General features: G+C 47.2%; 2 protein-coding genes across 4 annotated transcripts in view; both read left to right on the top strand.

The window, feature by feature from the left end:
- UBXN2A (UBX domain protein 2A) overlaps positions 1 to 7247 on the top strand; it is a 47702-nt gene extending 40455 nt beyond the window's left edge. For both annotated transcript variants that reach the window (XM_087437100.1, XM_004418289.3), the window contains exon 7: positions 3521 to 7247. In XM_087437100.1, coding sequence (XP_087293226.1) covers positions 3521 to 3713 — 193 coding nt within the window. In that variant the 3' untranslated portion in view covers positions 3714 to 7247. The remainder of the gene's footprint in view (positions 1 to 3520) is intronic.
- Positions 7248 to 7358: 111 nt separating this feature from the next.
- On the top strand, positions 7359 to 25573 carry MFSD2B (MFSD2 lysolipid transporter B, sphingolipid). Of its 2 annotated transcripts, none has more exons than XM_087437101.1 (14): positions 7359 to 10454; positions 13433 to 13558; positions 14911 to 15035; positions 15621 to 15744; positions 16065 to 16143; positions 16223 to 16353; positions 18688 to 18778; positions 18893 to 19014; positions 19471 to 19554; positions 19874 to 19954; positions 20209 to 20318; positions 20697 to 20840; positions 21257 to 21433; positions 22595 to 25573. In XM_087437101.1, the coding sequence occupies exons 1-14, from the start codon at positions 10368 to 10370 to the stop codon at positions 22617 to 22619; spliced, it is 1506 nt and encodes a 501-aa protein (XP_087293227.1). In that variant the 5' UTR covers positions 7359 to 10367; the 3' UTR covers positions 22620 to 25573. The 2 variants fall into 2 exon arrangements, with proteins under 2 accessions (XP_087293227.1, XP_087293228.1); XM_087437102.1 differs by having other exon boundaries at positions 7359 to 10481.
- The last annotated feature ends 269 nt before the right edge of the window (positions 25574 to 25842 follow it).

Here is a 25842-nt window from a genome sequence, read left to right as displayed (position 1 = left end):
CTATTTTTGTTGGTAATGGTCCAGGTTTATATTTGTTTATATGGATGTATCAGTCAGCATTGTTCAGTAAACAAAACAGTCACAAAAAACCTCATGGCATAGAATAATAAGTATTTATTTCTCATGTGTCAGCTGGTATGGCTTTGCTGATCTCATCTGGGCTCATTCATACGTGTGCAGGTCATCTAGGGGAGCTCTGATTTAAGCTGCAGGTCCATAAGTCTAGGTCTGCTCCTTAAGTCTCTCATCTTTCTTGAATCGGCAAACTCCTGGCCATGTTGTTCTCCTGGCAAGGGCGGAGGCACAGGAGGCTGGTCCCACCAAGCAAGCACTTACTTGTATCACTCTGCTAACATCCCATTGGCCAGAGCAAGTCACATGGCCAAGCAGATTGCCCTGTTTGTGGAAAAGACTATACTTATACTTTCCTAACCCAGTTGCTGTGGCATCTTTTTCTAAATCACATCATCTGTTCTGGACTCTTCATTCTCTTTGATTCATCTGTCTATCTTTCCTTTTGCCAACTCCACATTTTCTTAATTATTGTTACTTTATAAATTTCATAATTTATAAATTAAATTATTGCTTTTTTTCCCTTGCTTATTTTGTCAGTTACCTAGAGTTGTGCTAAAATCTCCAGCTATGATTGTTGATTTGTCTATTTCTCCTTTCTTTCTGACAACATTTACTTTATATATGTAAAAGCTTTTAATAAGGTTCGTACACAGATAAAATTGTTGTGTTTTTTCTGATTAATTGACCTTTTTAGCACTAAGATACATCCCTTTTAATCCCTAATAATTTTGTGTTGAAATTTACTTTGCCTGATATAGTCACTCCGGCTTCCTTATGATTAGTGCTTGCATGATATATCTCTCTCCTTTCCTTTTGATTTCAACTTAGCTATATATTTATCTGTATCTGTATATTTAAAGGTGTTTCTAGGCTAACAGTCTGTTCTGCTTCCTGTTTTGTGTTTTTGGCTACCATCTACCAAGTGCTTTCTGTGTGTTTGGCTTTCTTTGAGGCCTTTCACTTATATTATTGCTAAATGTCAAAACCACCCTAGAGGGCCAGCCCCGTGGCTTAGCGGTTAAGTGCGCACACTCTGCTACTGGCGGCCCAGGTTTGGATTCCGGGCACGCACCGACGCGCCGCTTCTCTGGCCATGCTGAGGCCGCGTCCCACATACAGCAACTAGAAGGATGTGCAACTATGACATACAACTATCTACTGGGGATTTGGGGGAAAAAAAAGGAGGAGGATTGGCAATAGATGTTAGCTCAGAGCCGGTCTTCCTCAGCAAAAAGAGGAGGATTAGCATGGATGTTAGCTCAGGGCTGATCTTCCTCACACACACACACAAAAAAAACCACCCTAGACAGCTAGAATAATAGAACTGATTATCATCATAATAGAAGAAGCATATGTTTAAAATGGTGCCCTGGAAGGTTTTCTGTGACCCAGATTCCTTTCACATGAAAGGAGGGCAAACTAAACATGTGGAAAATGGAAGAAGGGATTTGTTATTCTAGTCCAGGTTTGTTTCTTTTTAGAGAAATAAAATATTTTAATCTCAACTTCTTTGTCTAGAAAAATATTTCTGACATTTTCAATAACAAATAGCTACCTAGATTTTTTTTTCCTGAATGATCAAAGCATTTAAGAAACTGTGGCCAACAGTATCTATTAAGTGAAGATTGATCAGGCTTTGTTTTTGCATTGGAACGTTTAGTCCACTTTTTTCAGTGATATATGATATCCCGAACTAGTTGGGTTTAAGGCTACCATCTTGCTGTTTGTTTTCTCTTTACCCCATGGCTTTTTATTCTTTATTCCTCCTTCTTGCCTCCTTTTGAGCTTTATAGTGTTGGTATTTATTATTTTTTTATCCTCGTAAAGTTTTTTAGATTTACATTTCTTTATTCTCTTAATGGTGTTGTAGAGATGACAGTATACATTTTTAATTTTGACTGCACAGTTCCTTTCATCTTTACTGTTTTCTTACTTTTTATATTCTTTGCCATAAGTGTTAGCCTGTAGTTATCCAATTTTTGGTACCCAAATTAAATACACTGGACCATGTCCTAGACTTTTTTGGTAACCTGCATAGGTTTAATAGAGTGGCAGTTAGTGAATTTTAGTGAATTGATTGAATAGGAGAATTCTGTCTTTGGTGGTATGCCATATTGCATTAATTCTGAGTTGCACATTTTTCATATTTTAGCATCTCTGAAATGGGGATGCATCCTATAGTCCATTGTTGGCCATATGGCAATCACGACACAATTATCTTTGCCTTAGCATCTGCCTTAAAGCGTGCAGAACGAGTGTCAGCAGAACAAAAAAATCCTGGAGACGGTAGTGGAGCACTTTTTAAAAGAAATTCTATATCACCAACACACCTGATGATACAGAGGGTGGTATTATGTGGGAAAACGTGTACATTAATGACCGAATCAAAAGTGATTCAACAGATCTGAGTCTGTACAATATTCAAGTATTAGGATTGACTTAACCATTTTATTCTACTTATATTATGGAAGCACATGAGTGATTTGATAAATCTTATGTGAAATTAAGTTAAAAGTGTTCTTTCAGGGGCTGGCCCAGTGGTGTAGTGGTTAAGTTCGTGTGCTCTGCTCCGGCAGCCTGGGGTTCGCAGATTTGGATCCCGGGTGCGGATCTAAGCCATGCTGTGGCAGTGTCCCACATATAAAGTAGAGGAAGATGGGCACAGATGTTAGTTCAGGGCCAATCTTCCTCAGCAAAAAAAAAAAAAAGAAAAGAAAAGTTTTCTTTCAATAAATATGAAAATTCTGAGTGTTAAGAAAAAATGATGTGTCAAAATCAGTAGCATCTTAGTTTTGATGAATTACATATGCACTCTCCCTTTCTAAATACACACACACATACTTAGGTGAACGTAACTTTGAGCTACCTTCAAGATTGGAATGATATTAGATTGTAGTGTTCATTATAGTAACTGAAATTCTACCTGCACTGAGTTAAGAATTTTCCTAATTGGATTTGAAGCACAGCATGACCTGGTATTTAAGACATGCAATCTGTTTCTGTAGGATTACTGGTTGGACCATTTCTAATCCATTTGGAGCTAGATATGTAGATATATAAACTTTCTGTTATAGAAACTTTTAGATATATACAAAAGCAAAGAGAAGATATAATATGATCCATTACTTAGTTTCCACTGAACTATTTTTAAGCAAATCCCAGACTTCATAAAGTTTCACATGTAAATATTTCAGTATGTCTCTAAAAGATAAGTACTCTTTAAAAATGTAACCATAATACCTTTGTCACACCTAAGATAATTAATGGTAATTCCTTACTATTATCAAGAGTCAAGCTTTAAAAGATAGCCCAAGTGATCAGTTCTGTCATCATAATTTGACTGTTGTGTGTATTAACATAGCCAGATATCTTCACAAGTTATTACCTTAAATTATCTAATTCAAGTTTTCATAAAATTATATTAATAGTTTATGCTATTTTACAGGATAAGCCACATCAAAGACTTCATTGAAAAATACCAAGGATCTCAAAGAAGTCCTCCCTTTTCTCTGGCAACGGCTCTTCCTTTCCTCAAATTGCTAGATGAAACACTCACATTGGAAGAAGCAGATTTACAGAATGCTGTAATCATTCAGAGACTCCAAAAAACTGCTGAACCTTTTAGAGAACTCTCATAACGTTGATTTTTGATACACTAAATCAAAAATGGAAAGTTTGTAGAAAAATGATGGTTTTAAGTGGACGTGCAAACCAGAATGGGGGAAAGGAAAAGTCAGATTCACTGGATTTTTGGTTTGAGTACTATTTACCTCCCTCCTGATGAGAAGGTTTTTAAATAAGTACAAGTTAGGAAAATTTACGACTATAACTGGAAACTGTATTCAATGCACTTTTTCCAAAAGGCTACTCAGAAAGAAAAATATACTTATTTTCAAATACCAATTATTCAACATAAGATATATTAAATATCTATATCATTTAGAATCTTAGTATGGTATAAACTAGCAAATATGTTCACAGCATCATTCATTCAAACATCATTTCCAAACTGATTTACTTAAATCTTAGCTGTCTCAGATTTTTTAAATAGCAATACATTTAAAAATTATATATGGCAGGTTAAAAGCATCAGTGTACTTATTTCAAACCTGGGTTACAATCAAAAGGCTGAAGGAACTGCTTTCACCACAGCTGTGCCTAAACCTCAACGTGTTCTCAATTTGTATTCTCTAATGGCAAAATATACTCAAATGTTAATTTGGCAATAGTAGCTAAGATGCATTTTCATTTAAGAATAAAATTGTGTAGCTTAGTGTAAAGTCAGTGTTAATCTGCATACTCATAGTTGTACATTTTCAAAAAATTCTTTTCTCTCTAAGAACGCCAGTTCCTCCCCTGTTTTTTTTTCTTTTGAAAATTAGGTATTTGTTCTTAGCTAATATTTGGAGTAAACCATTTGTGTGCCACCACTCACTTAGAATTTGATGCTGTGTTGTCACATTACTAATTAATATTTTTAAAATTTGTCACTGTAAAGTATGGTTTTCTATTCCATATATCAGAGGCAACCTGTGAATACATTAGAGGATTATTTATCACATTCTGATGTCACCAAGGAAAACATGCTTTGTATCTTAAAACTTTTAACTAAAACTCGTTAGACTTCAGTGTTTCACTGTCAGATTAAATTCCCTTGCCTGAAAATAAGTTTAAGAAGGCTGTTTACAAATGATCTGTTGAATCATGTTTAAAGTGAAATACACATCGAGTGTGCCAAGGAACTAAGTGGCCGTGCCTATCACCAGTGATGTTCATAGGGTACTGGATGTCGGCTGGAAAGAGCACCTCTCAGACTTTCTGGTCTCAAGACCGTTTGTTTATGTGGGTTATATTTATTGTATTAAAAATAAAAATTAAAAGTTATAAAATATTTATTCATTAGAAAATAATAAACACATGTTAATATAAACATTTTTATGAAAAATGTGTATTTTCCAAAACAAGAAGATTTAGTGAGAAAGGTGGCATTGTATTCCATTTTTTGCAAACATCTTTGCTGACTTAAGACAGATGGAATCTCATATCTGCTTCTACATTCAATCTGTTGTGATATCACACATCTTGTAGCTCTATTAAATGCTACTGTATGTTCATGAGAAAATGAAAAAAAAAAACAAATAACATGTTAGTATGATTATGAAAATAGTTTTGACCTTGTGGACCCCCTGAAAGAACCATTCTTATAAAGCAGTGGTTTGCAGTGATCTCAAGCCTTAGTCTAAGAATCACTTGGGAAGCTTTTCAGAATGCCTGCCTCTTCCTGCCACCTACCACACACGATCTGATTCATTGTATTTGAGATGGGTCGCAGGTCTCTGCATTTTTCATATCAAATGATTCTTAGTTATGTAGTAGAAGAACCAGTCTTTGGGAAATCTTGCACTAAGCTTCCACCCTAAGAAAATAAAACCTGCACGCTTCACCTCCCACACGGGAAGACTCGACTCTGAAATGGGGCTGCTAGACCCCTAAATTTCATCTTTGTCCCTCCCAGTTTGTTCTTTGACTGTTCTCCTTTAACTCAGAACTAATCATGGCATAAACCTATGCTTTATCTTCTATGAGCACAGCTGAGACGATGCTGAAACATTTAAATAAGGTTTTTATTAAAGACTCAGGAATAGCAAGGGAAATACGTAACTAGATGACCTGGTTTATAAGATACATCTTCTGTTAGAGGTCCATTTCCGTTTTAAGAATGCTTCATTTTCTAGCTCCCAGCCTTCCACATGGTAGAGGCCTGTCTTTTTATTAGGAAGAGAGGGAGGACAAAGGAGAGCCTTTTCCTTTTGTCCTTTACTCTCAGAAATGAACAGATATATAATAGCAAATAAATATTTATTGTCAGTAATATTTACAGCTGTGGTAGAGCCCTCTCTAGTGAAACAAAAATAATGGCATTCTTACAAAAAATGAGAAGATGGTCAAATCAGTGAACTACACTTTCAGATATAAAATAGGATGATAATGTATTTTCAAGAATCTGTAAGAAAATGTTTCATATAGGCCTATCATGAAACCTTTTATAATTTTCATTTGCATAATTAGAGTCAATAAGTGATTCTCCATATATTTAGATAAAGGGGGCTCTGGGAAATAATTTTCTTGTACCTATAGAAAAGCCTCCTTTGTGGATTTTCCATTTTATAATTATTTAACCAGTAGACACATTGGAGGTTTTCTTGTGTGTACAGTAGAATACACCCCAGTGAGAGGTTCCTATGGGGAAAGACCTGTCATCAGCAATAACCTTCATTTTTGTAACTGTGAAAACTTTCATTAATGTGAGTAATATTCTCAGAGGTTTTCTAAAATGAGAATCATCTGATGAAGCTTTTTACCTGAAAGTTTAAAATTGTAAAGTTGTTAATTAAATGTGTAGAATACTCAAAAACATGTTGACTTTAGAAAACATAAACTGAATTTGGCAAGAGAAGGCAAACTGGAAAATGAGCAAGCATCTTAGGTGTGGAATACAATTTGACCTAAGTTGTTTCAAAACTGTCATTTATCAGTTTCTTGAAAATCATTGTTAGGGCTGATGTATAGAAGTACATTTCTAATTTTACAGATTTTAATTTATTGGTGAAATTACTATGCCTTATCCGAGTTATAAAAGTGATCTTATTTATTTTGTATATTTCTCTCATTCAGAATATTTTTCGTTATGTTTCATTGTGTTGAAAATATGTATGCATCTATTTCAGTGCCTTATAAGTATTTTAAAAGCAATCTTTTGCTAATGGTTAAAGAACTGTTGTCTTAAGGATGAAATACTATTCATTAAAAGGATCTGGGAAATAATTTACACTTGTTTGTTATAAACTAGTTACATATGGATGCTTTTGTCATTTTTATTTGGCAAAGTCATTCAGTTTGAGAATCAAACATTTATTAGGTGCCTTCTGTTTGCCAGATACTTTAACCAATGTTACTTTCATTTAATACTCAGAAATGTTAAAATGTGATATTTTTAATACTAAGTCAATGGTTATATTTATTTTTTGAAACCATCCTTTTTGTCCTGAGTTGAAGACTCCTTGGTAGGGTTTACTCCTTTGTTCTTTCTCTTTCTAAGTATAAATGATGTAATTAAAAAACTGGTCATAACACTAAATCTTCAAATAGAAGTGACTTATTCAGTAGACTGATATTTGGCTCTGTCATTTGTTTTAAATGTATTTTTTTGCACAGATAATTCATATTCATTGTAGAAAATTATAAAATGCAGATATGGTAAAATGATCATTAAATCACCCATTATTCCACCATTCAAAGATAACCACTAATAACATTTTGGTGTGCATCCTTGCAGATATTTTTAAGTGTATCGGTCTTTAGTTTTGTTTTAATTAAAAGGCAGGCTTCTTGTAATCCTGCTGTTTTATCTATTGAAATCTAGCTTATTTGTCTTTAACTAAAAGTTGCATTATGGACATACCATTACTTTAAATAGAATAATAGCTGTTAGGAACAAATGCCTTTTATTTTAATTATATTCTTGTGCAACAAAAAAAAATGGAGATTTTTTTTTACCCACTTCCTTTCAAAATTAAAATTGTGGTAATATATGCAACAAAGTACAGTTATTAGGAATGAAGTGTTTCCAAACCTACTAAAAATGCATATAAAATGATATATTTTAAAGTAGATTATCCAAAGAAACTTCAGCTTGAGTTTATGTTTAGTTTCCAAGAAATTAAATATTTAGCACATGCATTATCTAATTATCTACTGTTGATAGGGCTGCATTCAAGGAAACAGAAGGTATCCGTTTGGTATATTAAAGAATTGAGGCATATTTCACAATATACACAAATGTCGAATCATTACATTGTATACCTGAAACTTAATGTTATGTCAGTTACATTAAATAATTGTCAACCTCAATTTTAAAAAAAGAATTGAGGCATAGAAAATGGAATGACTTGCTTTAGACTGGATAGTATATACTTTAGGATTATATTTAGCTGTGAAAATCCAAAATAATAGTGACTTACGAAATAAGATTTTATTTATTTCCCATGCAAAACTTTGCAGGGAAAGTTTGGGGCTGGTAGAGCAACTTCATGAAATCATCAGACTCCTTTTTCTTTTTTTTTTTTTTTTTGCGAGGAAGATCAGCCCTGAGCTAACATCCGTGCCCATCTTCCTCTACTTTATATGGGACACCGCCACAGCATGGCTTGACAAGTGGTGCGTCGGTGCACACCCAGGATCCAAACCTGTGAACCCCAGGCCTGCAAAGCAGAGCGCGCACGCTTGACTGCTGCGCCACCGGGCTGGCCCCATCAGACTCCTGTATTGTTAATTTGCCAGCCTCGGCTAGAGCTAACTGGAGATCTCAAGATAGCTGCACCAGCATCAGCCATTGTATTTACATTTCAACCAGTAGGAAGAAGCACACCCCTTTCCTTTAAAAAAAACAGAAAACTTTATTGAGGTGTAATTCACATACCTTACAATTCACCCATTTAAAGTGTACAGTTCAATGGTTTTTAGTATATTCATAGGATTGTGCAATCATCACCACAATCTAATTTTAAAACACTTTCATCCCCTCTGAAAGAAACCCCATGCCCATTAGCAGTCATTCTCCACCCTCAGTTCTAGGCAACCGCAGTTCCACAATCTGTCTATAAATCTATCTATTCTGGACATTTCATATAAATGGAATCATACAATACATGGTCGTTTGTGACTGGCATCTTTTCACTTAATGTTTTCAAGGTTCATCCATGTCCTTTTTGTTGTTGAGTAATAGTCCATTGTATGGATATACCTACTATGTTTTATTTATCCATCAGTTGATGGACATTTGTGTTGTTTCCACTTTTTGGCTATTATAAATAATAGCGTGATGAACATTTGTTTTCAAGTTTTTGTGTGAACATGTTTCCTCTAGGGTATATACTTAGGAGTGGAATTGCTGGGTCATATGCTAATTCCATGTTTAACTTTTTGAAGAACTGCCCAAGTTTTCTAAACCATTTCCAAATGCACCAGTTTACATGCCCACCAGCAATGTCTGGTTTCTCCACTTCCTCCCCAACGCTTCTTATTGTCTGTCTTCTTAATTATAGCCATGCTAGTGGAGTGGTGTCTTGTGGTTTTGTGTTTCCCTAATGACATGAGCATCTTTTCATGTGCTTGTTGTCCATTTGTCTATATTTGGAGAAATATCTATTGAAATCCTTTGCCCATCTTTAAATTGGGTTGTCTATTGTTGAGTTATGAGTTCTTTTTTTTTTTTTTTAAAGATTTTATTTATTTATTTTTCCCCCCAAAGCCCCAGTAGATAGTTGTATGTCATAGCTGCACATGCTTCCAGTTGCTGTATGTGGGACTCGGCCTCAGGATGGAGGGAGAAGTGGTGCCTCGGTGCGCGCCCGGGATCTGAACCCGGGCCATCAGCATCGGAGCGCGTGCACTTAACCACCAAGCCACGGGGCCGGCCCAAGAGTTCTTTATATATTCCAATACAAGTCCTTACAATTTGCAAATATTTCTCCCATTCTGTGGCTTGTCTTTTTCACTTGTTGGTTTGCTGCACAAAGTTTTTCATTTAGATCTAGTCCAACTTGTGCATGTGGTGTCCTATCTAAGGAACAATTTGTCTAACCCAAGATTAGGAAGATTTGCTCCTGTTTTCTTTGAAGAGTTTTATAGTTTTAGCCTTTACACTTAGGTCTATGATGTATTTTCAGTTAAGTTTTGTATATGATGTGACCCTTCCCTTTTAAGGACCTTGCTGGGAATTGCCCACTCTGCTTTCATTCACTGGCCAGAACTTAGTTACATGGCCATACCCATCATCTCTCTGAGGCTGGGAACTGTGTATTTCAGGCATCCGATATTAAATTTTGCAGGTTGTAAGCCTATTCAGCCATAATCTTAGTATAAACAAGTCAGTTCTAGTGCTTCGTTTTTCAAATAAACTTATTTGGTGACTTTTACCCACGAGGATTTAGCAGGAGCGTTTAGCGCCAACCGCGGCTGGCTTTCACTCCCTCGGGGACATGCCCCAAGGAAAACGGTCCTCGGGGACTTCCTGGCCTTTCCCCCGAAGAGAATCTGGGCTCTTGGCGTTTTTCCCTTGGGAAATGAAGCGGCAGGCTTCGCGGCTTCCCGGTTGCCCGCGCGTTGCCCGCGGCGGCGGTGCGGCCCTTCGCCCCCCCGCGCCCCCGCCCGGGAGCCGCCCTCTCCGCGGAGCCCGGACGCCGGCCGGGCGATAACTGCGGCGGGCCCGCCGCGGTCGGAGCTGCGGCGCGATGGCGGCGTCCGCTGGAGGGAGCCCGGCCCCGGCAGTGGAGGCGCCGGCGCCCCAGCTGGAGGCGCCCACCGTGGAGCCCGGCTCGGTGAGCGCGGAGCGGGGGGCGAGGGGAGCTGGGGCTGAGCAAGGCGGACGGACGGGGCGCTGGGCTCCCGCGCGGGCACCCAGAGGGCAGCCCTCTATCCAGCCAGGGGCAGCGCGGGGGGCCCAGCGCCCGAGCCCTCGGGCTTTTGAACTGCCTCGGTTGGCAGCTGAGGATATTCGGGAGCCGGAGAGCAGGATGGGAAGCTGAGTCCTAGACAAGTGAAGAAACTTGCTGGGTTCATTCACCTAGTCAGGCAGGGCCAGGGCCAGTCTCTGGTCTCCTGATTCCCAGTCTAGGGCTCTCGTCCACCGCACTCCAGGTCTTCCCGGAGGCCCCCTGAACCCCGGGGAAGGTCGCACTTTAAGTCGTGCGCCAGGAGGCTTCCCCCATTCCGGGCAGGTGGTGTGGGCTTAGCACCCTCTCAAACCCCGGCCTGTCCAGGTACCAGGCTCTGCTTTGGGAGACTGCCCCGCGATGTCCTTCCTGGCAGCCAGGCCAGGGGTGAGGGTGGAGGGCATGTGGCAACCCAGGGGATGGGGCAAGGGTGGCTGGCTGTGTTGGAGAGGAGTTAGGACCTCTGAGCTTTCTGCTGAACGCTAAAATCCACCCCCACTCCGTGTGACCGCGCTCATTGTGGCTTCACTTCACTGCCTCAGTTCCCTATGTCCACTCAGGCCTTCCTTTCAGGCGCCTCAGGGCAAAGGGTTGTGGCCCCAACAGAGAAACCCAGATAAGGAGTCTCTCATTTCCCAGTGAAATTTAGAAATTCAGAGTGAGATGAATGGCAAGAGGGAAAACTGACATTGCCAATGAAGTGCCAGCGTTGATTCTCAACAACCCTGGGGTGTGTTATCCCGATTTCACATGTGAGGAAACTGAAGCTTAGCCGTCTTAAGTACCTGGCCTTGGGTGGCACAGCTGGAAATGGCAGACACGGAATTTGAATCCAGGTCCGTCTAACTCTAAAGTGGACAAGCAGGTAAAACTGTCATCCTCAAGATTCCGAGATTGTATCATGCACCGAGTTTCAGCTGGAATTTGTTTTTCTGTCTTTCGAGTGCCTTCTATGTGCCAGAAACTTTTGCTAGGTGTGTTTAAGGGGAAATAAGAGTCCCCTTATGGGGCTGGAGGAAGGGCTGTAAGTTGGATTCTGCCTGGTGTTCAGGTTTTCTGGAAGTTGAAATAGTGTTCACACAAATGTCAGAAACGGAGACCACACCCTGCCTCGTGTGTGCTTTTCTTCTGTGGGTAGGAAGCGTGTGCTAAGGATGTGATAAACCCTTATCTGGGAAGACCTTCCCTTCAAAAGAGCCCGTTTGGGGTGTCCTGCAAGATACCAAAGGGGGTGAAGCCAGAGTCCTCTCCACTCTCCCACCCCCAAGCAAAGACTGAAAAAGAAGGATTCCCAGCATCTTTGGAAGAAATAGAACTTTACACAGTGTCTTCATGGCATTTATTCCCTCAACAAATATATATTGAGCATCTGCTCTACACCAAGTGTTATTCTACGTACTGGGGACACAGTGGTGAATAAAAGTTATAGTTCATGCTCTCTCAGAGAGCTTATATTCTGGTGGAGAAGGGCAGGAAATAAATAAGAACATACCAGGTAGTAACTACAATTGAGAGAGACTTGGGTGCTCAGAGAAGGCCATTTAGGCTTAGACCTGAATGACAAGGAGTCAGCTCTGCAAAGACCTGGAGAAAGAACCTTCCAGAGAGAAGGAACAGGAAGTGCAAAGGCCCTGAGGCAGCAACAGGACGTGCAAAGGTCCCGAGGCGGCGACAGGCATGGTCATTTTGAGGAATAGGAAGGAGGCTGCCATTATGGTTGAGGAGAGCTATCTGAAGTGAGGTAGAAAAGAGAGTGGGGACCAACTAGGTGGGCTCTTGTAGGCTATATGGTAAGGACTTGCAGTTTTATTCAAACCGTAATGGCAAGCTGTTGGAGAGTTTTAAGCAGAGAGGAGACACGATCTGCTTTATGTGATGAAAAGGTACTTTGGCTGCTGGATGGAGAGTGGATAGTAGGGAAAGAGAGCAGAAGCAGGGAAGCCCCTTAGGAGTCCTCACTGATGGATGAGACAGGGGATGGGGAAGAGGAATCAAGGGCGTCTCCTAGGTTTGTGGCCTGAGCTCCTGAGTGGACACTGGGGCCATTTAACACAATGGGGACAACAGGGTTAGGAGCTGGTCTAGACAATGGGGTGGAAGTCAGGAGCCGTGTTTTGACCACTCTAAGCTGAAAAATGCCTGATAGGCAACCATGTGGGGCTGTGAGTAGGCAGTCGAATATTCCATTCTGGAGTCTGGTGAATAGCTTAGGGCTCATGCTGTACAAACATTTGGGGATCATAGACATTGGTTCATTTCAGTGGTGGGCTGGTAAACAGTCTCTAGGGAGGAAAGAAAAAGGAAAAGAAGCTCTGGTTTGTAATGTTTGCTGATTTCTGTGGTGTAGATACTCTCACCATGGCTGATTTCAGGCTGCCAGTGGTTCAACAGCTGGCTTGAAAAGTCCTGCTCCCGGAGCCATTGCCTCATTTGCTCATCAAAACAACCCTGCGAAGTTGGCGGGAATAGTCCATTTGACAGATGAGACAGAGAGAGAAAGTGATTTATTCGAGGTCACACGGGGAGTTGGTGGCAAAGAAAGGGCTCAAGCCGAGGTGTCCTGACCCCCAGTTCACTCTTGCTTGCTGGCTCAGAAAATAAAATACTGTAGCAGGAAGCACTGAGGGGGCGAGATAAGGAAGAACTTCCCCCTGCAAACATTTAGAGGTCATGGTTTAGATTTTTTTTTTTTTTTCTATTTTCTGTCTCACTTCCCTTTAAGATGATTTGGGGCAAATTAGGACTGAGAGGTTTCTAGAAAAGCCCTCAAGACATAGGGATCTCAGGATGCTTATGGAAGTCGGGGGGTGGGGAGCTGTTGTGTGTCTGTGGGGGTGAGGGCTTAGCTCCTGTGTCTCCCCCAGGACAACAGAGCTGGTCGTCTCTCATTCTGTACTAAAGTGTGCTACGGCGTTGGCGGGGTCCCCAACCAGGTGGCCTCCAGCGCCACAGCCTTCTACCTGCAGCTCTTCCTGCTAGACGTGGCACAGGTGAGTGTGGGCAGCAGCCCAGGAAGCCCCGTTCCCATCTTCCATGGTGTCTGGTCCTTCCACCCCACCATCCTCAATAGAGAGCACTTCTGACTCGAGCCTGACGAAAAGCCAAATGGTATTGAGGGCAGCCTCCTCAAGGATGTTTATTATAGGCTGTTTGTAGTGGGAAAATGGGAAACAATGTGAATGCCCAACAATATAGAAGCAGTTGGATAATAACTTGTGCTGTATCAATATAATGGACTATTATGTAGCCATTCAAAGGAATGAATTAGAGCTATACCAGCTGACCTGGAGGGATTTCCATGATGCACTATCAAGAGAGAAAAGTTTGGGCCGGCCCCATGGCTTAGCGGTTAAGTGTGCGGCTCCGCTGCTGGCGGCCCGGGTTCGGATCCCGGGCGCGCACCGACGCACCGCTTCTCCGACCATGCTGAGGCCGCATCCCACATACAGCAACTAGAAGGATGTGCAGCTATGGCATACAACTATCTACTTGGGCTTTGGGGGAAAAATAAATAAATAAATAAAATTTAAAAAAAAAAAAAGAGAGAAAAGTTAGTTTTACAGAAGAGTCTGTAAAATGATCCCATTTTAGCAAAACAAAGACATGCCCCTTATATGTATGTGTGTGACCATATGTGTGTATGTGTCTGTACATGATTAAAAATGAGCATGGAGAGAATTACAGAAGGATATACACCAGGCTGTTAATGCTGGCTATAGAAGAATGGTAGAGGATAGAGGGTAAGAAAAAAAGAAATTTTTAATAAGGTATCCATGATTTTTTAAAATGACACTGATATGGTTGCATTTACGTAAAATTATAAATTGCAAATGCACATAAATGCATGAAAGGATGATCATCAAAATGCTTCTGACAGTTGTCTCAGGATGGTGGGATTTCACATGAGCTTTGCTCAATATTTTTCTGTACTGTTTGAATGTTTTCATAATGAGTGTATCATTTATGTAATCAGAAAAATCAATAAAACATTTTAATTGTGAAACAAAAAGTGTACCTCTGACTGTCAGCCTAGGTGCATCCTTCTTGCACTGAGCTACCCCAGATGAGGGTCCCTCCAGTCTTCTCCAGAAGTGACGGGGCATGAGTAACAGTGGGAATGTGCCAGTGTGCAGCTGTCGGCTCCCTCCCCCTGCCCCTTTCTTCACTAGTACAAATGTGCCCCAAGAACCATCTGGATTAGTGCCCTGGGGAGGAGGCCAGTAGACCTTTACACCATGGCACTGCCCCTGGCCAAATTTCCAGATCTCCCTCCTGAGGGGCGAACAGCCTGCACTCTCTGACTCTGCCAGGGCTTGGCTGTCCCCTTCCCTGTCCCTTTCAGATCCCTGCTGCCCAGGTGTCACTTGTCCTGTTTGGAGGGAAGGTGTCTGGGGCAGCTGCCGACCCCGTGGCTGGGTTCTTCATCAACAGAAGCAGGAGGACAGGGTCTGGACGACTCATGCCCTGGTGAGCAGCCCCACGGTCCTTGGGATCCTGGCACCCACCCCTGGCCTGAGGTCACTGTGTTTGTCACAGCCCTGCTTCTTAGTGGAAAACCCTGTGGATGGTTAGAGGACAAGACTGGACAGTAGGGGACTGGGAACTGGACTAGGTCAGAGTGAGTCATGCAGGAGTTCAGAGACATTCTTGGAGATTCTCCCTCATCAGACGGCACAGGGCTGGACAAAGCCTCCAAGATTCCTAGGCCTGGCCGGGGGCCTAAGTGTGGCCAGGGTGGGCCGGAGGTCTTGGAGAGTCTCACGGAGGAGATACGGCTTGCTCGTGCTCCAAGGTCCTTGATACAGGGAATGGCACCAGTGAGCACCCAAGGGCCTCAGCCAGAGTCCTGCAGCGAATGGCCCCCCACCCCTGGCTACCTCCACATCCCACTGGTCACTTCTTCCCCTCTGTGGCTGCCGCCCTGAGAGCCCCAGCCCAGGGCTTCTCCAGGGGCAAAGGGCTATGCCCAGAGGGGTGAGGCTGCTCCAGGCCCACCTTTTGCATCCCCTGTCCGGGTGCTGCGCGAGCCCCACCTCCTCCGCGCTTCTGCAGGGTCCTGGGCTGCACGCCCTTAGTTGCCTTGGCCTACTTCTTCCTGTGGTTCCTGCCCCCCTTCACCAGCCTGCGAGGCCTCTGGTACACGACCTCCTACTGCCTGTTCCAGGCCCTGGCAACGGTAAGCAGGCGGCCCCCCTTCCTGTGCCTGAAGTGTGTGTGTGGCAGGGGTAGGTGTCCCAGAGGGGCCCACTGCCCCCACCTGCTCCCCAGCGCCTGGCAATCTACCATTAGCTCCTCTGGCCCGCTGGTCTCTGGGCTGGGTGCCCTTCCTGCCCTCAGCCCCTAACTCTGAGCTTGAGGGGATCCGAGGGGTGTGCCAGCCCAGCGCAGTGGCCAGGCAGGGACAGGGCGGCTGTGGGCCCTAGCCTCGGGAGCTGGGGAGCCCTGGTGGGCTTCCGGGCGGAGGAGGCCATGCTAAGCTCCGCCCGGGCGCCCCAGTTCTTCCAGGTGCCCTACACGGCGCTCACCATGCTGCTGACCCCCAGCCCGAGGGAGCGGGACTCGGCCACCGCGTACCGTGAGTGCAGGCGGGGGCGTGGGGGGCGGGATGCCGCTGCCGGGGCGGCGAGCTCCTCACCTCCCCCGCTCTGTCCCAGGGATGACCATGGAGATGGCGGGGACGCTGATGGGAGCCGCCGCCCACGGACTCATCGTGTCGGGCGCACACGGGCCCCACAGGTGCGAGGACGCCGCGCTCCCCGGGCCGGTCGCCGTCTCCCCCGACGCGGTGAGTGCCCTGCGGGGCTCCCTCTTCTAGGGCCGCTGCTCCCCCAGTCTCTTCGCCGTCGTTTTGGGGCGCAGCTCTGCACACTGCGCCTTTCATTCCTTCCCTGCTCCTCCGGCTGAGCCGAGGACCCCGCGTCCTTCTGCCAACTCTGTTCCTCCGCCTGGGTGCCTTCTAAACTAAGGGAAAACAGCAGATCCCAGGCCATCTGCAGGGGAGGAGGCGGACTCCAGAGAAGGGACGGGGATGGGGAAGGGCCACAGGCAGGGGCAGGGGACAGGAGCAGCGGGACGGTTTGGTGTCCTTGCAGAGCTCTGGGTAAAGCCCCTCCTATGACCTGTCTCCCCCAACCCCACCCCACCCCCAGTGTGAACCGAGAAGGGAAACCGGGAGCTTTCTCTCCCCTCAGAGCAGATCTCCCTTCAGCAATGAGGGGACATGCATCTATGTTATCCATTAAGTTCATCTTCAATTTCCCCCCCTTTTACTTAAGCAAATGACATCACTATCCCCCAGAACACTGGGAGTCATCTCTTCCTCCTCCCTTCTCCCAACTCTCCACTCCAACCTATTACCAAGTCCTGTCCATGTTTTAGGCCAAATATCTCTGGAGTCAGTGCACTGCTCTGCATCCCACTGCCACATCCTGGATCCTGCCACCATCATCTCTCCCGCTGCCCTGACTACTGCATCAGCCCCCTGCACAGTGTGGCTGCCTCCAGCCTTTCCCCCAGCACAGTCAGGGCGACCTTGAACAGGAGTTCAGGGCTGGCACAGGTTGCCCCTCTCCAGGCTTGGAATTGTGAGCCTGTCCTCAGTGTTCTCTGCACCCTTCTGTGTTGGCATTCTTGTTTGTTTGCTAGTTTCTGAGTTAATAAGTATTTCAGATTTACAAAAAGGTATAAAGCTGTGGTTCTCAAAGAGTAGTCCCGGGACCAGTAGCATCAGCATCACGTGCACATTCTTGGACCCGACCCAAGCCCTACCGATTCACAGATTCTGGGGATGGGGCCCAGCAATCCATATTTGAACAAGCCCTCCAGGGGATTCTAACCCCCACCAACCTTTGAGACTCAATGGTATGAGAATAATACCACCAACACACATGGCCCACTGCCTGCTTAAGATGACATTGCAGTGAAGTCCTTGTGTACCCATCCGCAGACCCATCTGCAGGGCCAGCTACAGAATTTGCCTATGTACAGTGCAAAATGAAAGTGCAGAGCCCCCGAGAGCATGGGGAAGTCAATCTCCCCTTCCCACGGCCCACTGCCCCGACCAAGAGATTGCCTGGATCCAGGTGGGTGAGAGGCCCCTCCCAGTTGCCCTCAGAACCCATCATGTGCTGCCAGGCTAGGGTGTGCCCTGGCCTTGTCCTCCTAGACCCACCCTCCCTGCGTCCGTGCCCAGGCCCCACTCAGGCCTCTACAAGCCCCCCCCAAAGCTACTGGGTGGCTCTGGGTGGGGGTGGAATGGAGGGTGGTAGAGGCCTTGGGTTGGAGAGGTAGGGGCCTGGGGTGCCAAGAAGAGGGGAGCAGGAGGCTGAGAAGCTGCTCCCTGGAGGCAGAGCCTGGTGTGAGCCAAGGTGCAAAGCATTCAGGTACCTCTTGGTGGCTCCAGCTCTGTTTTCCCATAGACTTGACTTACAAAACACAAATTCATAGATAAAATCATCAAGAATTTCAAGAAAGCACCAGCAGAGCATTAAGCTCCAAATGCAGTGCTCTTCTGAATGTGGGGCCCTGTGCAACAGTGTTGGACCCACACCGGTGAAGCCCTGCCCATCTCCCTCTTCCTCCCCTCGCCAGAGGAAACCTCTATCCTGAACTGGGTGACTGTTGCTCCCATGCATGTCTTTGTATGGGTTGTATGTATCTTCCCCTGAATGACAGGCAGCACCGTTTCCGTCTGAGACATTTCTCTGGGTGGTTGTGTGTGGCACTGTGCTGTAACTGTCTGCTCATGGATTTGTCTTCCTCCCGCACTCAGAGCCCCTTCTTGTGGATGCACAGGAGTCACTTATTCATCACTGTAACCTCAGGGTCTAGCATGGAGAAGTCAGCAGCAATGAATGTTTGCTTAAAAAAATGAGAGAGAGAAGGCTTAGACCCCTGGTGGCATGGATGTATGCAGGAGGCACAGGGTCAGCAGAAAGAACATTCTGGGCCCTTAAATCTCTCCTGCTGGGTGATTGGGAGGAGGGGCACCCATCATCCATGGGCTTGGGCTGAGGGTCCCTCTCCTTCCATTGGGAGGCACTCCTGCCCTGCCCCTGGGTGTCCCCACCTCCATGGATTGGAGACATCACCCCCACCCCAGTTCTGTCCTGTCCCGCAGACTCGTCTCTACTCCATTGCAGCCGCCGTGGTTGCTCTGACTTACCCCGTGTGCAGTAGTTTGCTCTACCTGGGCGTGAAGGAGCGACCAGGTATGGGGGTGCGGTCAGAGTGTGAGAAGCAGAAGCTGGGGGCAGGGCTCCTCTTGGGTGAGGGCTTTGGTTTTGAACTCTGCCAAGCCAAGAGGCCACCTTCCTGTGTTGCAGACCCCTCCTCCCCCGCCTCCGGCCAGGGCCTGGGCTTCCTGGCTGGGCTGGGCCTCACTGTCCGGCACCCACCCTACCTGAAGCTGGTGATCTCTTTCCTGTTCATCTCGGCAGCCGTTCAGGTACCTCTGGCCAGGCCGATCCCCACTGGCTTAGCTCCAGCCATACTGGCCCTGTGTCGGTTCAGGTTCAGTCTCTTGGCCCCACCGCACACAAGTAGGCTTGAGTTTTAATAGGGAGAAACCAGTGGCTGGCACGTGGCCCGGAGAGGCTGGTGCTGGGAGGAGAGAAACCTAGATAGAGCTTGTGGGATTGGGGAGGGTCGGGGCCCAGACATTAGGAAGCTGACAGTGTCTGGGGTGGTAAAGTCCACCCCATCTTAGCTGTGCAGGGGCGGGTGGGCTGGGAATGGTGTTTATACCTGTGTCACGATAAGTGTCCTTTGTGGGAGAGGGGAATGCATGATGGTGGCAGCACTTCGAAGTCCCAAAGGGAGGCCAGGCTTGAGAACTAGGCCTTGCCCTTGACTTCCAAGTTCTTGCTGTTCCCTGTACACGCCCACTTCCTGTCGGCCTCAGGTGGAGCAGAGCTACCTGGTCCTGTTCTGTACACACGCCTCCCGGCTACACGACCACGTCCAGGGCCTGGTGCTAACCATCCTGGTGAGAGGACCTGGGGTGGCAGGGGCAAGGTCACTCGGGGGCCTGAGTTGGGGACATGTGTGGCCAGAGTTCTGATGGTCCTGGGCATGACATGTGTGGCCAGAGTTCTGATGGTCAACATTCTGGACTCTGCTGTGGTCTTAGTCTCCTGCATTCCAGCAGAGGGTGGAACTGGGGCCAGGGTCATACAGGTCATAGCCACTGGTTCCAACCAGGGGCAAGATCCAGGTCGGGCCTTCCTCCTAAAAGCCAGGGCTTTGAGAACCTGGGTGAAGGCACTGGCCGACGGCCCAGCTGTGATGATTCTGTCTGCTCACAGGTCTCGGCTGTGGTGAGCACCCCATTGTGGGAGTGGGTTCTGCAGCGATTTGGGAAGAGGATGTCAGCCTTCGGGATCTGTGTGAGTGAGGCAGGAAGCCAGGCCTGGACTGGCTGCAGGGGAGGTAGTGGGGGTGGGGCAGGGAGGTGACCTTGGAGCCTGAGCTTCCTGGGGGCTGGCAGGGCTGGATCTGTATTCACTTGTGACTTCAGTGCCTAGCACAGGACAGGGCATAGAGGGGTGGGGGTGTCATTGGTAAACACCAGTGAGTATGTGAATGAAAGAGCAGGTGAGGGGGCAGGTGGAGGGAGCAGCTGGTGTGTCTGTCTCCCCAGGTGATGGTGCCTTTTGCAATCCTGTTGGCCGCTGTGCCCACAGCACCCGTAGCATACGTCGTGGCCTTTGGATCTGGCGTGAGCATTGCTGTATCCTTGCTGCTACCCTGGTAGGCTGAGTGAGGGGGAGGGGGTGTGGGAGCTTCATGTCCTTCCTAATGGGTATGCCCTCTTTCACGTCAACCTGTTGTCCCAGGCCCCCATTCCCAGCCTGTGCTGGGGAGGGGCGCTCCCACTTGCAGGAGATGGAGGCCACTAGCTCCATCCTTGGAGCCCTCCTAAAACAGCACCAGATGACAAGAACGGTGGGTAGTGGTGTGCGGCACGGGGATTCAACCACACATATTCCCTGGCTTTAGGTGGGCCAGTCCTGGTCCTGGGCAGCAGGGACCCAGGGATGAATCTGACTTGAACCCTGTCTTCAGAAAGCTCACAGGCTGGTGGCTGTCAAGGGGATAAAGGGATAATTCTGCAGTCCCCACCCCCAGGTCCATGCTTCCAGATGTGGTGGATGACTTCCAGCTGCAGCACCAGCATGGGCCAGGCCTGGAGACCATCTTCTACTCATCCTATGTCTTCTTTACCAAGCTTTCAGGCGCAGGCGCCCTGGGCATCTCCACTCTCAGTCTGGAGTGAGTCCCAGAGCTGGGCTGTACCAGAGGCATAAAAGACTAGTGGGGTGGGAAGAAGAGGGCAGAGTCCTCCACCCGAGCTAGCCAGGGGCCACCCATAGGGTCCAAGCTCTGCTCTTTGGAGAGTGTGGCAGAACCACCTGCCCCAGGGTTCTCTGTGCACATGACTGAGAGGGGCCTTTCTTGGGGCTGTATCCCTTCTGAAACCTCAGCTCCCCACCTTCTCAGTTCTCTCTGAATTCCTCCCTGGCCAGCCCATTCTCTCAACACTCCCTTCCACCATAGTTAGGCTGATCTGGCCAGGAAATGAATCCAAGTTTCAGGATAGTGTGGGGGTGGGGAATCTGGGACCCCCTCCCCCAGGAAGCCATGCTCGGTAGAATCTGAGCTGGACGCACGGGATGGTGTTTCTCCAGGTTCGCGGGGTATGAGGCAGGAGCCTGCAAACAGGCGGAGCAGGTGGTGGTGACCCTCAAGGTCCTCATTGGTGCTGTGCCCACCTGCATGATCCTCACTGGTCTCTGCATCCTCATGGTCGGCCCCACTCTAAAGGAGCCAAGCCAGGACACTTCTCGCCCACTGAGCCTTCGGAGGTGGGCATACGGGTACACACAGTAGGGCCACCAACACTCAGGGAGGCACACTGACGTGCATCGGTGTGGGATTGACCATGCAGTCTGCCGGCCTCCCTGTGGGATTTACACAGTTGAACAGTTCTGCCTTTGGAGACTCTTTCATTAGCTTCAGTGAGGTCATCTTCTCCTGGATTTTCTTCTACTACTCTGGTTAACCCTGCTCAGTGTCCTTCCTTTGGTTACCTGTTGGGTGGTGGTATGGTAGGGCTCCCTTCTTGACCCCTGTTCCTTTTGCTCTCCATAACCCCAGGCTCCTCATCTACTTGCATGACCCCGAGCACCTCTTGTGCCTGGTGACTCATAAAGCTGCCCCTCCCCACCACACTTCCTTCAAGTTCCAGATCTACATGTCTGGCTCTCATATGGACATCTCCACCTGATGTCCCACAATGTGGCAATCAGTCTTAATGAGCCACAAACTGAACTCTTCTTCTTCCCTTGACTGGCTCCTCCCCCTGTGCCCTGTTTCAGTGAATGGCACTATCCTCCAGCCTGGGAGCTGAATCCCGGGGGTCGTCTTCCGGTCTTCCCCCAACAGGCTGCGCTGAGCAGTTCCCTGAACCTTGTCCTTCCCCCTTCCAGAGCACCAATCCCACTGCACGAGGACGATCTGCTCACTGACTGGCTTTCCCGGGAGACTGTGGGGACTTTGAAGGCTGTGGCTGTGTTTGATTCATTTTTGTGTCCCAAGAGCCCAGCACAGAGCCTGAGGCCAAGCAGGTGCTTCAGTGACAACGTTTGGTGCCGCGGACTTTCACGAGCAGTGCCCACATTTTTACTGATGCTCACACACTTACAGATATGAGCACATGTACATACAGAGGACTACACAGGGCAGGCAGGAAGTGGCATCGTCCCAGGTCCCTCACTGCTCAGTGTGGATGGCCTCAGACTCTTCAGCCACTAACACCAAGCTCCTGCGTTAATCTCAGGGAATGAAACATGGCTGGGGCCGTGCCTGATGGGCCTGGGAGCAACAGGGTTGTGGCTTTATACACGGGTTGTGAAGGGGAGGAGTTGCTAGGAAGACAAGGAACTGACACTTCCATAGGGGTCTGTGGCAGGACAGAGACCCCACTCCACGCTCGTCCTTCTCTTTGGCTTCTTCCCCTCCTGCAGGAGGACCAGCTACAGCCTCGCTTGAAGTGTGCGACTTCTGTGAGCCGGAACTGCAGGAGCCAGCGTCTTCTCAGCCCCTTAGCCCCTCTACTTTGCAGTTTACACATGGCCTGTATTTTCCCCTGGGATATGGAGTCCTCACTGATGTCTCCTGAAGAGACTGGCCTGGGAGGATCTCCATCTGTCATTTCTTGCCTGCTGACCACAGACCATCTCAGATAGGCCGGTGCCCCTGCCTACCCAGCTCCAGGCAACCTTTGACCTGGAAAGCATCCCACTAGCAACTATTCCTGGAAAAAGGAAGCCCCTACCAGCCTGGCCTGAAGACTCCCCGTGGGAGCACCTGGCGGGACAACCTGCTCACCTGACAGGACAGACACACAGACCTCTTGTTCCTTCTGATGCTGCAGTAGACATCTGAGAGAGAGGCTGACAGACACCACATGAATGGGCAGAGTGGGGACAGGTGGACGTGCTGGGGATGTCCGGTTAGGAGAGACACAGACAGATGCGGTGAGGCCAAGAGACCCCAGAGGGAGTGAAAGGGACAGCAGTGGGAATGAGAAGACTGAGCAGGGCATGAGAGGTGCTTCTCAAGCCTTTCCCTTTCTTCAGATAAGTTGACAACACTCTGTTTCTAGAAGTGGACACAGACTGATATCGAGCCACCAAAGATCAATCATTGTTATGAACAAAAGTTATTTTTGTGGAAATATTTTTCTGAAATTTTATTTTATAAAAGCACAGGAAGGAACTACAGTTTTCTAGAGGCCGTGTGAGAGGCAGGTTCCTTTTTTCCTTTGGAAGAGACAAAAACTTGAGACTCTAGAGTGGTCCAGGGAAGCAGGCCACGGTGGCTCGTGTGGGTTGTGGCCTGCGGAGGAGTTAGGGAACCCATGGGGGCCCCGATGCCCCAGCAAATCGTCCTAGAGGAGCCCAGACATCTAAAGGGGGGACCAGGAGATGCAGACTTATCCCCCTGCATTTCTCCTCAGCGCCCAGCTCTGTCCCCTCCATGGGGTCAGCTCTCCTGAGCCCACCACCCAGGGCGAGGCCCCCTTCCACTTCCTCTTTAGACCTCTGGCTGCCTCCTAGGTGCGAGACTCACACTCGGACAGGCTATGCCCCTCAGAGCTTAAAGCATCTCGCTTCCTCCACGTACACGGTAGCTCGAGAAGGAACCTGACCTCAGAGTGAGAGGACAGAGTGTGACCTGGTCTGTCTGGTGCCTGAACTCTCTGGCCCTTGTGACACTGACATGGGTATCTGATCCTTGAGATCACAGCTTCTTGTCACTGATTCAGGAAGGGGCCGACCCGAAGCACTGCTCACCCCACGCTGTGCGCGCGCGTGCACACACACACACACACACACACACACACACACAAAGAACAGTTTCTTAACGCTGGAAAATCACTGGCTATGTGGAGACAGCACCTGGTAAGACAGAAGGCAAGGTACCAAGTTATCCTATTATGCCTTGTTTGGAAACCTGGGCAATGCAGGTAGGATCAGAAGCTTGTGCCACATTTTAGGTTACTTATCTTTCCGGGGAGTGCAGTCTCAAGGAGCAGAGCTATACTAGACAAGGACAGCTGCACGGGGCCACCTCTAGGGGTCAGGGGTTAGATCTCAGAGACAGGAGGCCACCATGGGGTGGCCAAAAGGTATTATTCCATTTCTTCCTCACAGCAGCCCTATGAAGCGGGTACTATTATTCTTGTTTTCAGATGAGGACACTGGCTTAGAGAGATTAAGCAACTTGCCTCAGGTCAGTTGGTGGTGGACATGGTCTTGCATCCAAGTCGACCTGACTCCAAAGCTTTGTGGAAAGAGCCAGTGCTAGAACATGTGTTGGAGGAATGGCTGATCCCAGACTTCGGGATCACCAGGACCACTCCTCCTCTGAAACCAAACCAGCATCCCTGCCCCTGACTCTCTGCTCTGATTCCACTGTAATTCCCGTTATTGCTACTCGCCCACCTTTGGTTCACATTTGCCCACTAAGCCCTCCCCACATGCCACATCGCTCTTCTGACATCCAACCTCAGAGCCCCTCCTCCTGTTTCAGAGGAAAAGGATCTCTCCCTCCCTCTCCACTGCCTTTTTCATTGCCACTTAAATCCAGGAGATCATGCTCTTCACTTGCTCAAGACCCTCTCAGTCCCACCCTTGCATCCCATCAACTTAGTCCCTAGGATGGCCTCAAGGTCACTGCTCAGTGTCACTTCCTGCTTCCCTGCTCACCCACCACTCCCTTCCCCAACCCTGGCACTCGGAGCTCTACCTGCTTGGCCTGGATTTAGTAGTTCCTACCTCCGTACACAGTATATATTTATCAATGGCTTGTTTATTGCTTGACACCCCCACTAAAATGTAAACATCACGAGGGCAGGGACCTCGAGTTTTACCGCTATATCCTCAGTGTCCAGAAGTAAATGTTCAATATGAATAAATGTTTGCTGAATGAACAAGTGAATGTTCATATTGCCCTCATCCTAAAACAAACAAAACCAGCCTTTCCTTGTTCCCTTAGTGTCCTCTTCTCCCCCTGCCTGCTGCCACCAGAGCCTTGTCTCCTCGCCCTCACCTGCCATTCCCTCCTTAGCCCAGTAAACCCGGCCTCTTCCTCCCCCTGGAGGAGGCAGCGCGGCCTGGCAGGGTGAACTCCAGCATTGGAGAAAGGGACATAGGAGTTTGTATGTTGCTTTCATCTTTTACATGTGTGATTACTCAACTTATTTAACAAATTTGAGCCTCCATTTCTTTTCTGAAAGAAATGTGTACACTATTACCTATATCTCAGGATGGCTTTGAGGATTAAGTGAGATAATACTTGGCCAAGGAAACCCTCGATGACTGGTAGCCATTAATGCTGACCACTCCTTTTCAAAACTCTGTCCTCCCTTGGCTTGCATGACACCACCCTCCTGGTTCTCCTCCACCATCTCTAACCATTCATTCTGTCTTTTCCTTTGTTTCTTCTTCCTTTGATGCCCTATAGTCATCTCGGGCTTCCCAGGGCCGTGTGATCTCATTCGCTATCACCACCTATATACCAACCACTCTATATCTAATCCTGAGCTCTCTGCTGACCTTCAGATCCACAGAGCTGAAGATCAGATGCCCATCTGAGTGTTCTTCCAGCATCATGCATCCAAAGTGGAACTCATCAGCTTCTCCCCACACTTGTTCTGCCTCCTGAATTTTCGGTAAATTACACTAGCGTATATCCATCACCAAAACCA

This window comes from Ceratotherium simum, chromosome 11 (assembly GCF_057802395.1).
Source record: "Ceratotherium simum simum isolate JZ-2026a chromosome 11, ASM5780239v1, whole genome shotgun sequence".
In the NCBI taxonomy this organism is placed as follows: domain Eukaryota; kingdom Metazoa; phylum Chordata; class Mammalia; order Perissodactyla; family Rhinocerotidae; genus Ceratotherium; species Ceratotherium simum.
The sequence above is the reverse complement of the archived record's forward strand: the minus strand, read 5'-3'. Positions and strand labels throughout refer to the sequence as shown.

Coding starts and splice junctions, on each gene's coding strand:
- MFSD2B (XM_087437102.1), top strand. CDS start 10,368: ATGGCGGCGTCCGCTGGAGGGAGCCCGGCCCCGGCAGTGGAGGCGCCG. Junction 15,036..15,620: donor TCTGGACGACTCATGCCCTG/GTGAGCAGCCCC, acceptor GCGCTTCTGCAG/GGTCCTGGGCTGCACGCCCT. Junction 19,015..19,470: donor TCATCTCGGCAGCCGTTCAG/GTACCTCTGGCC, acceptor TGTCGGCCTCAG/GTGGAGCAGAGCTACCTGGT.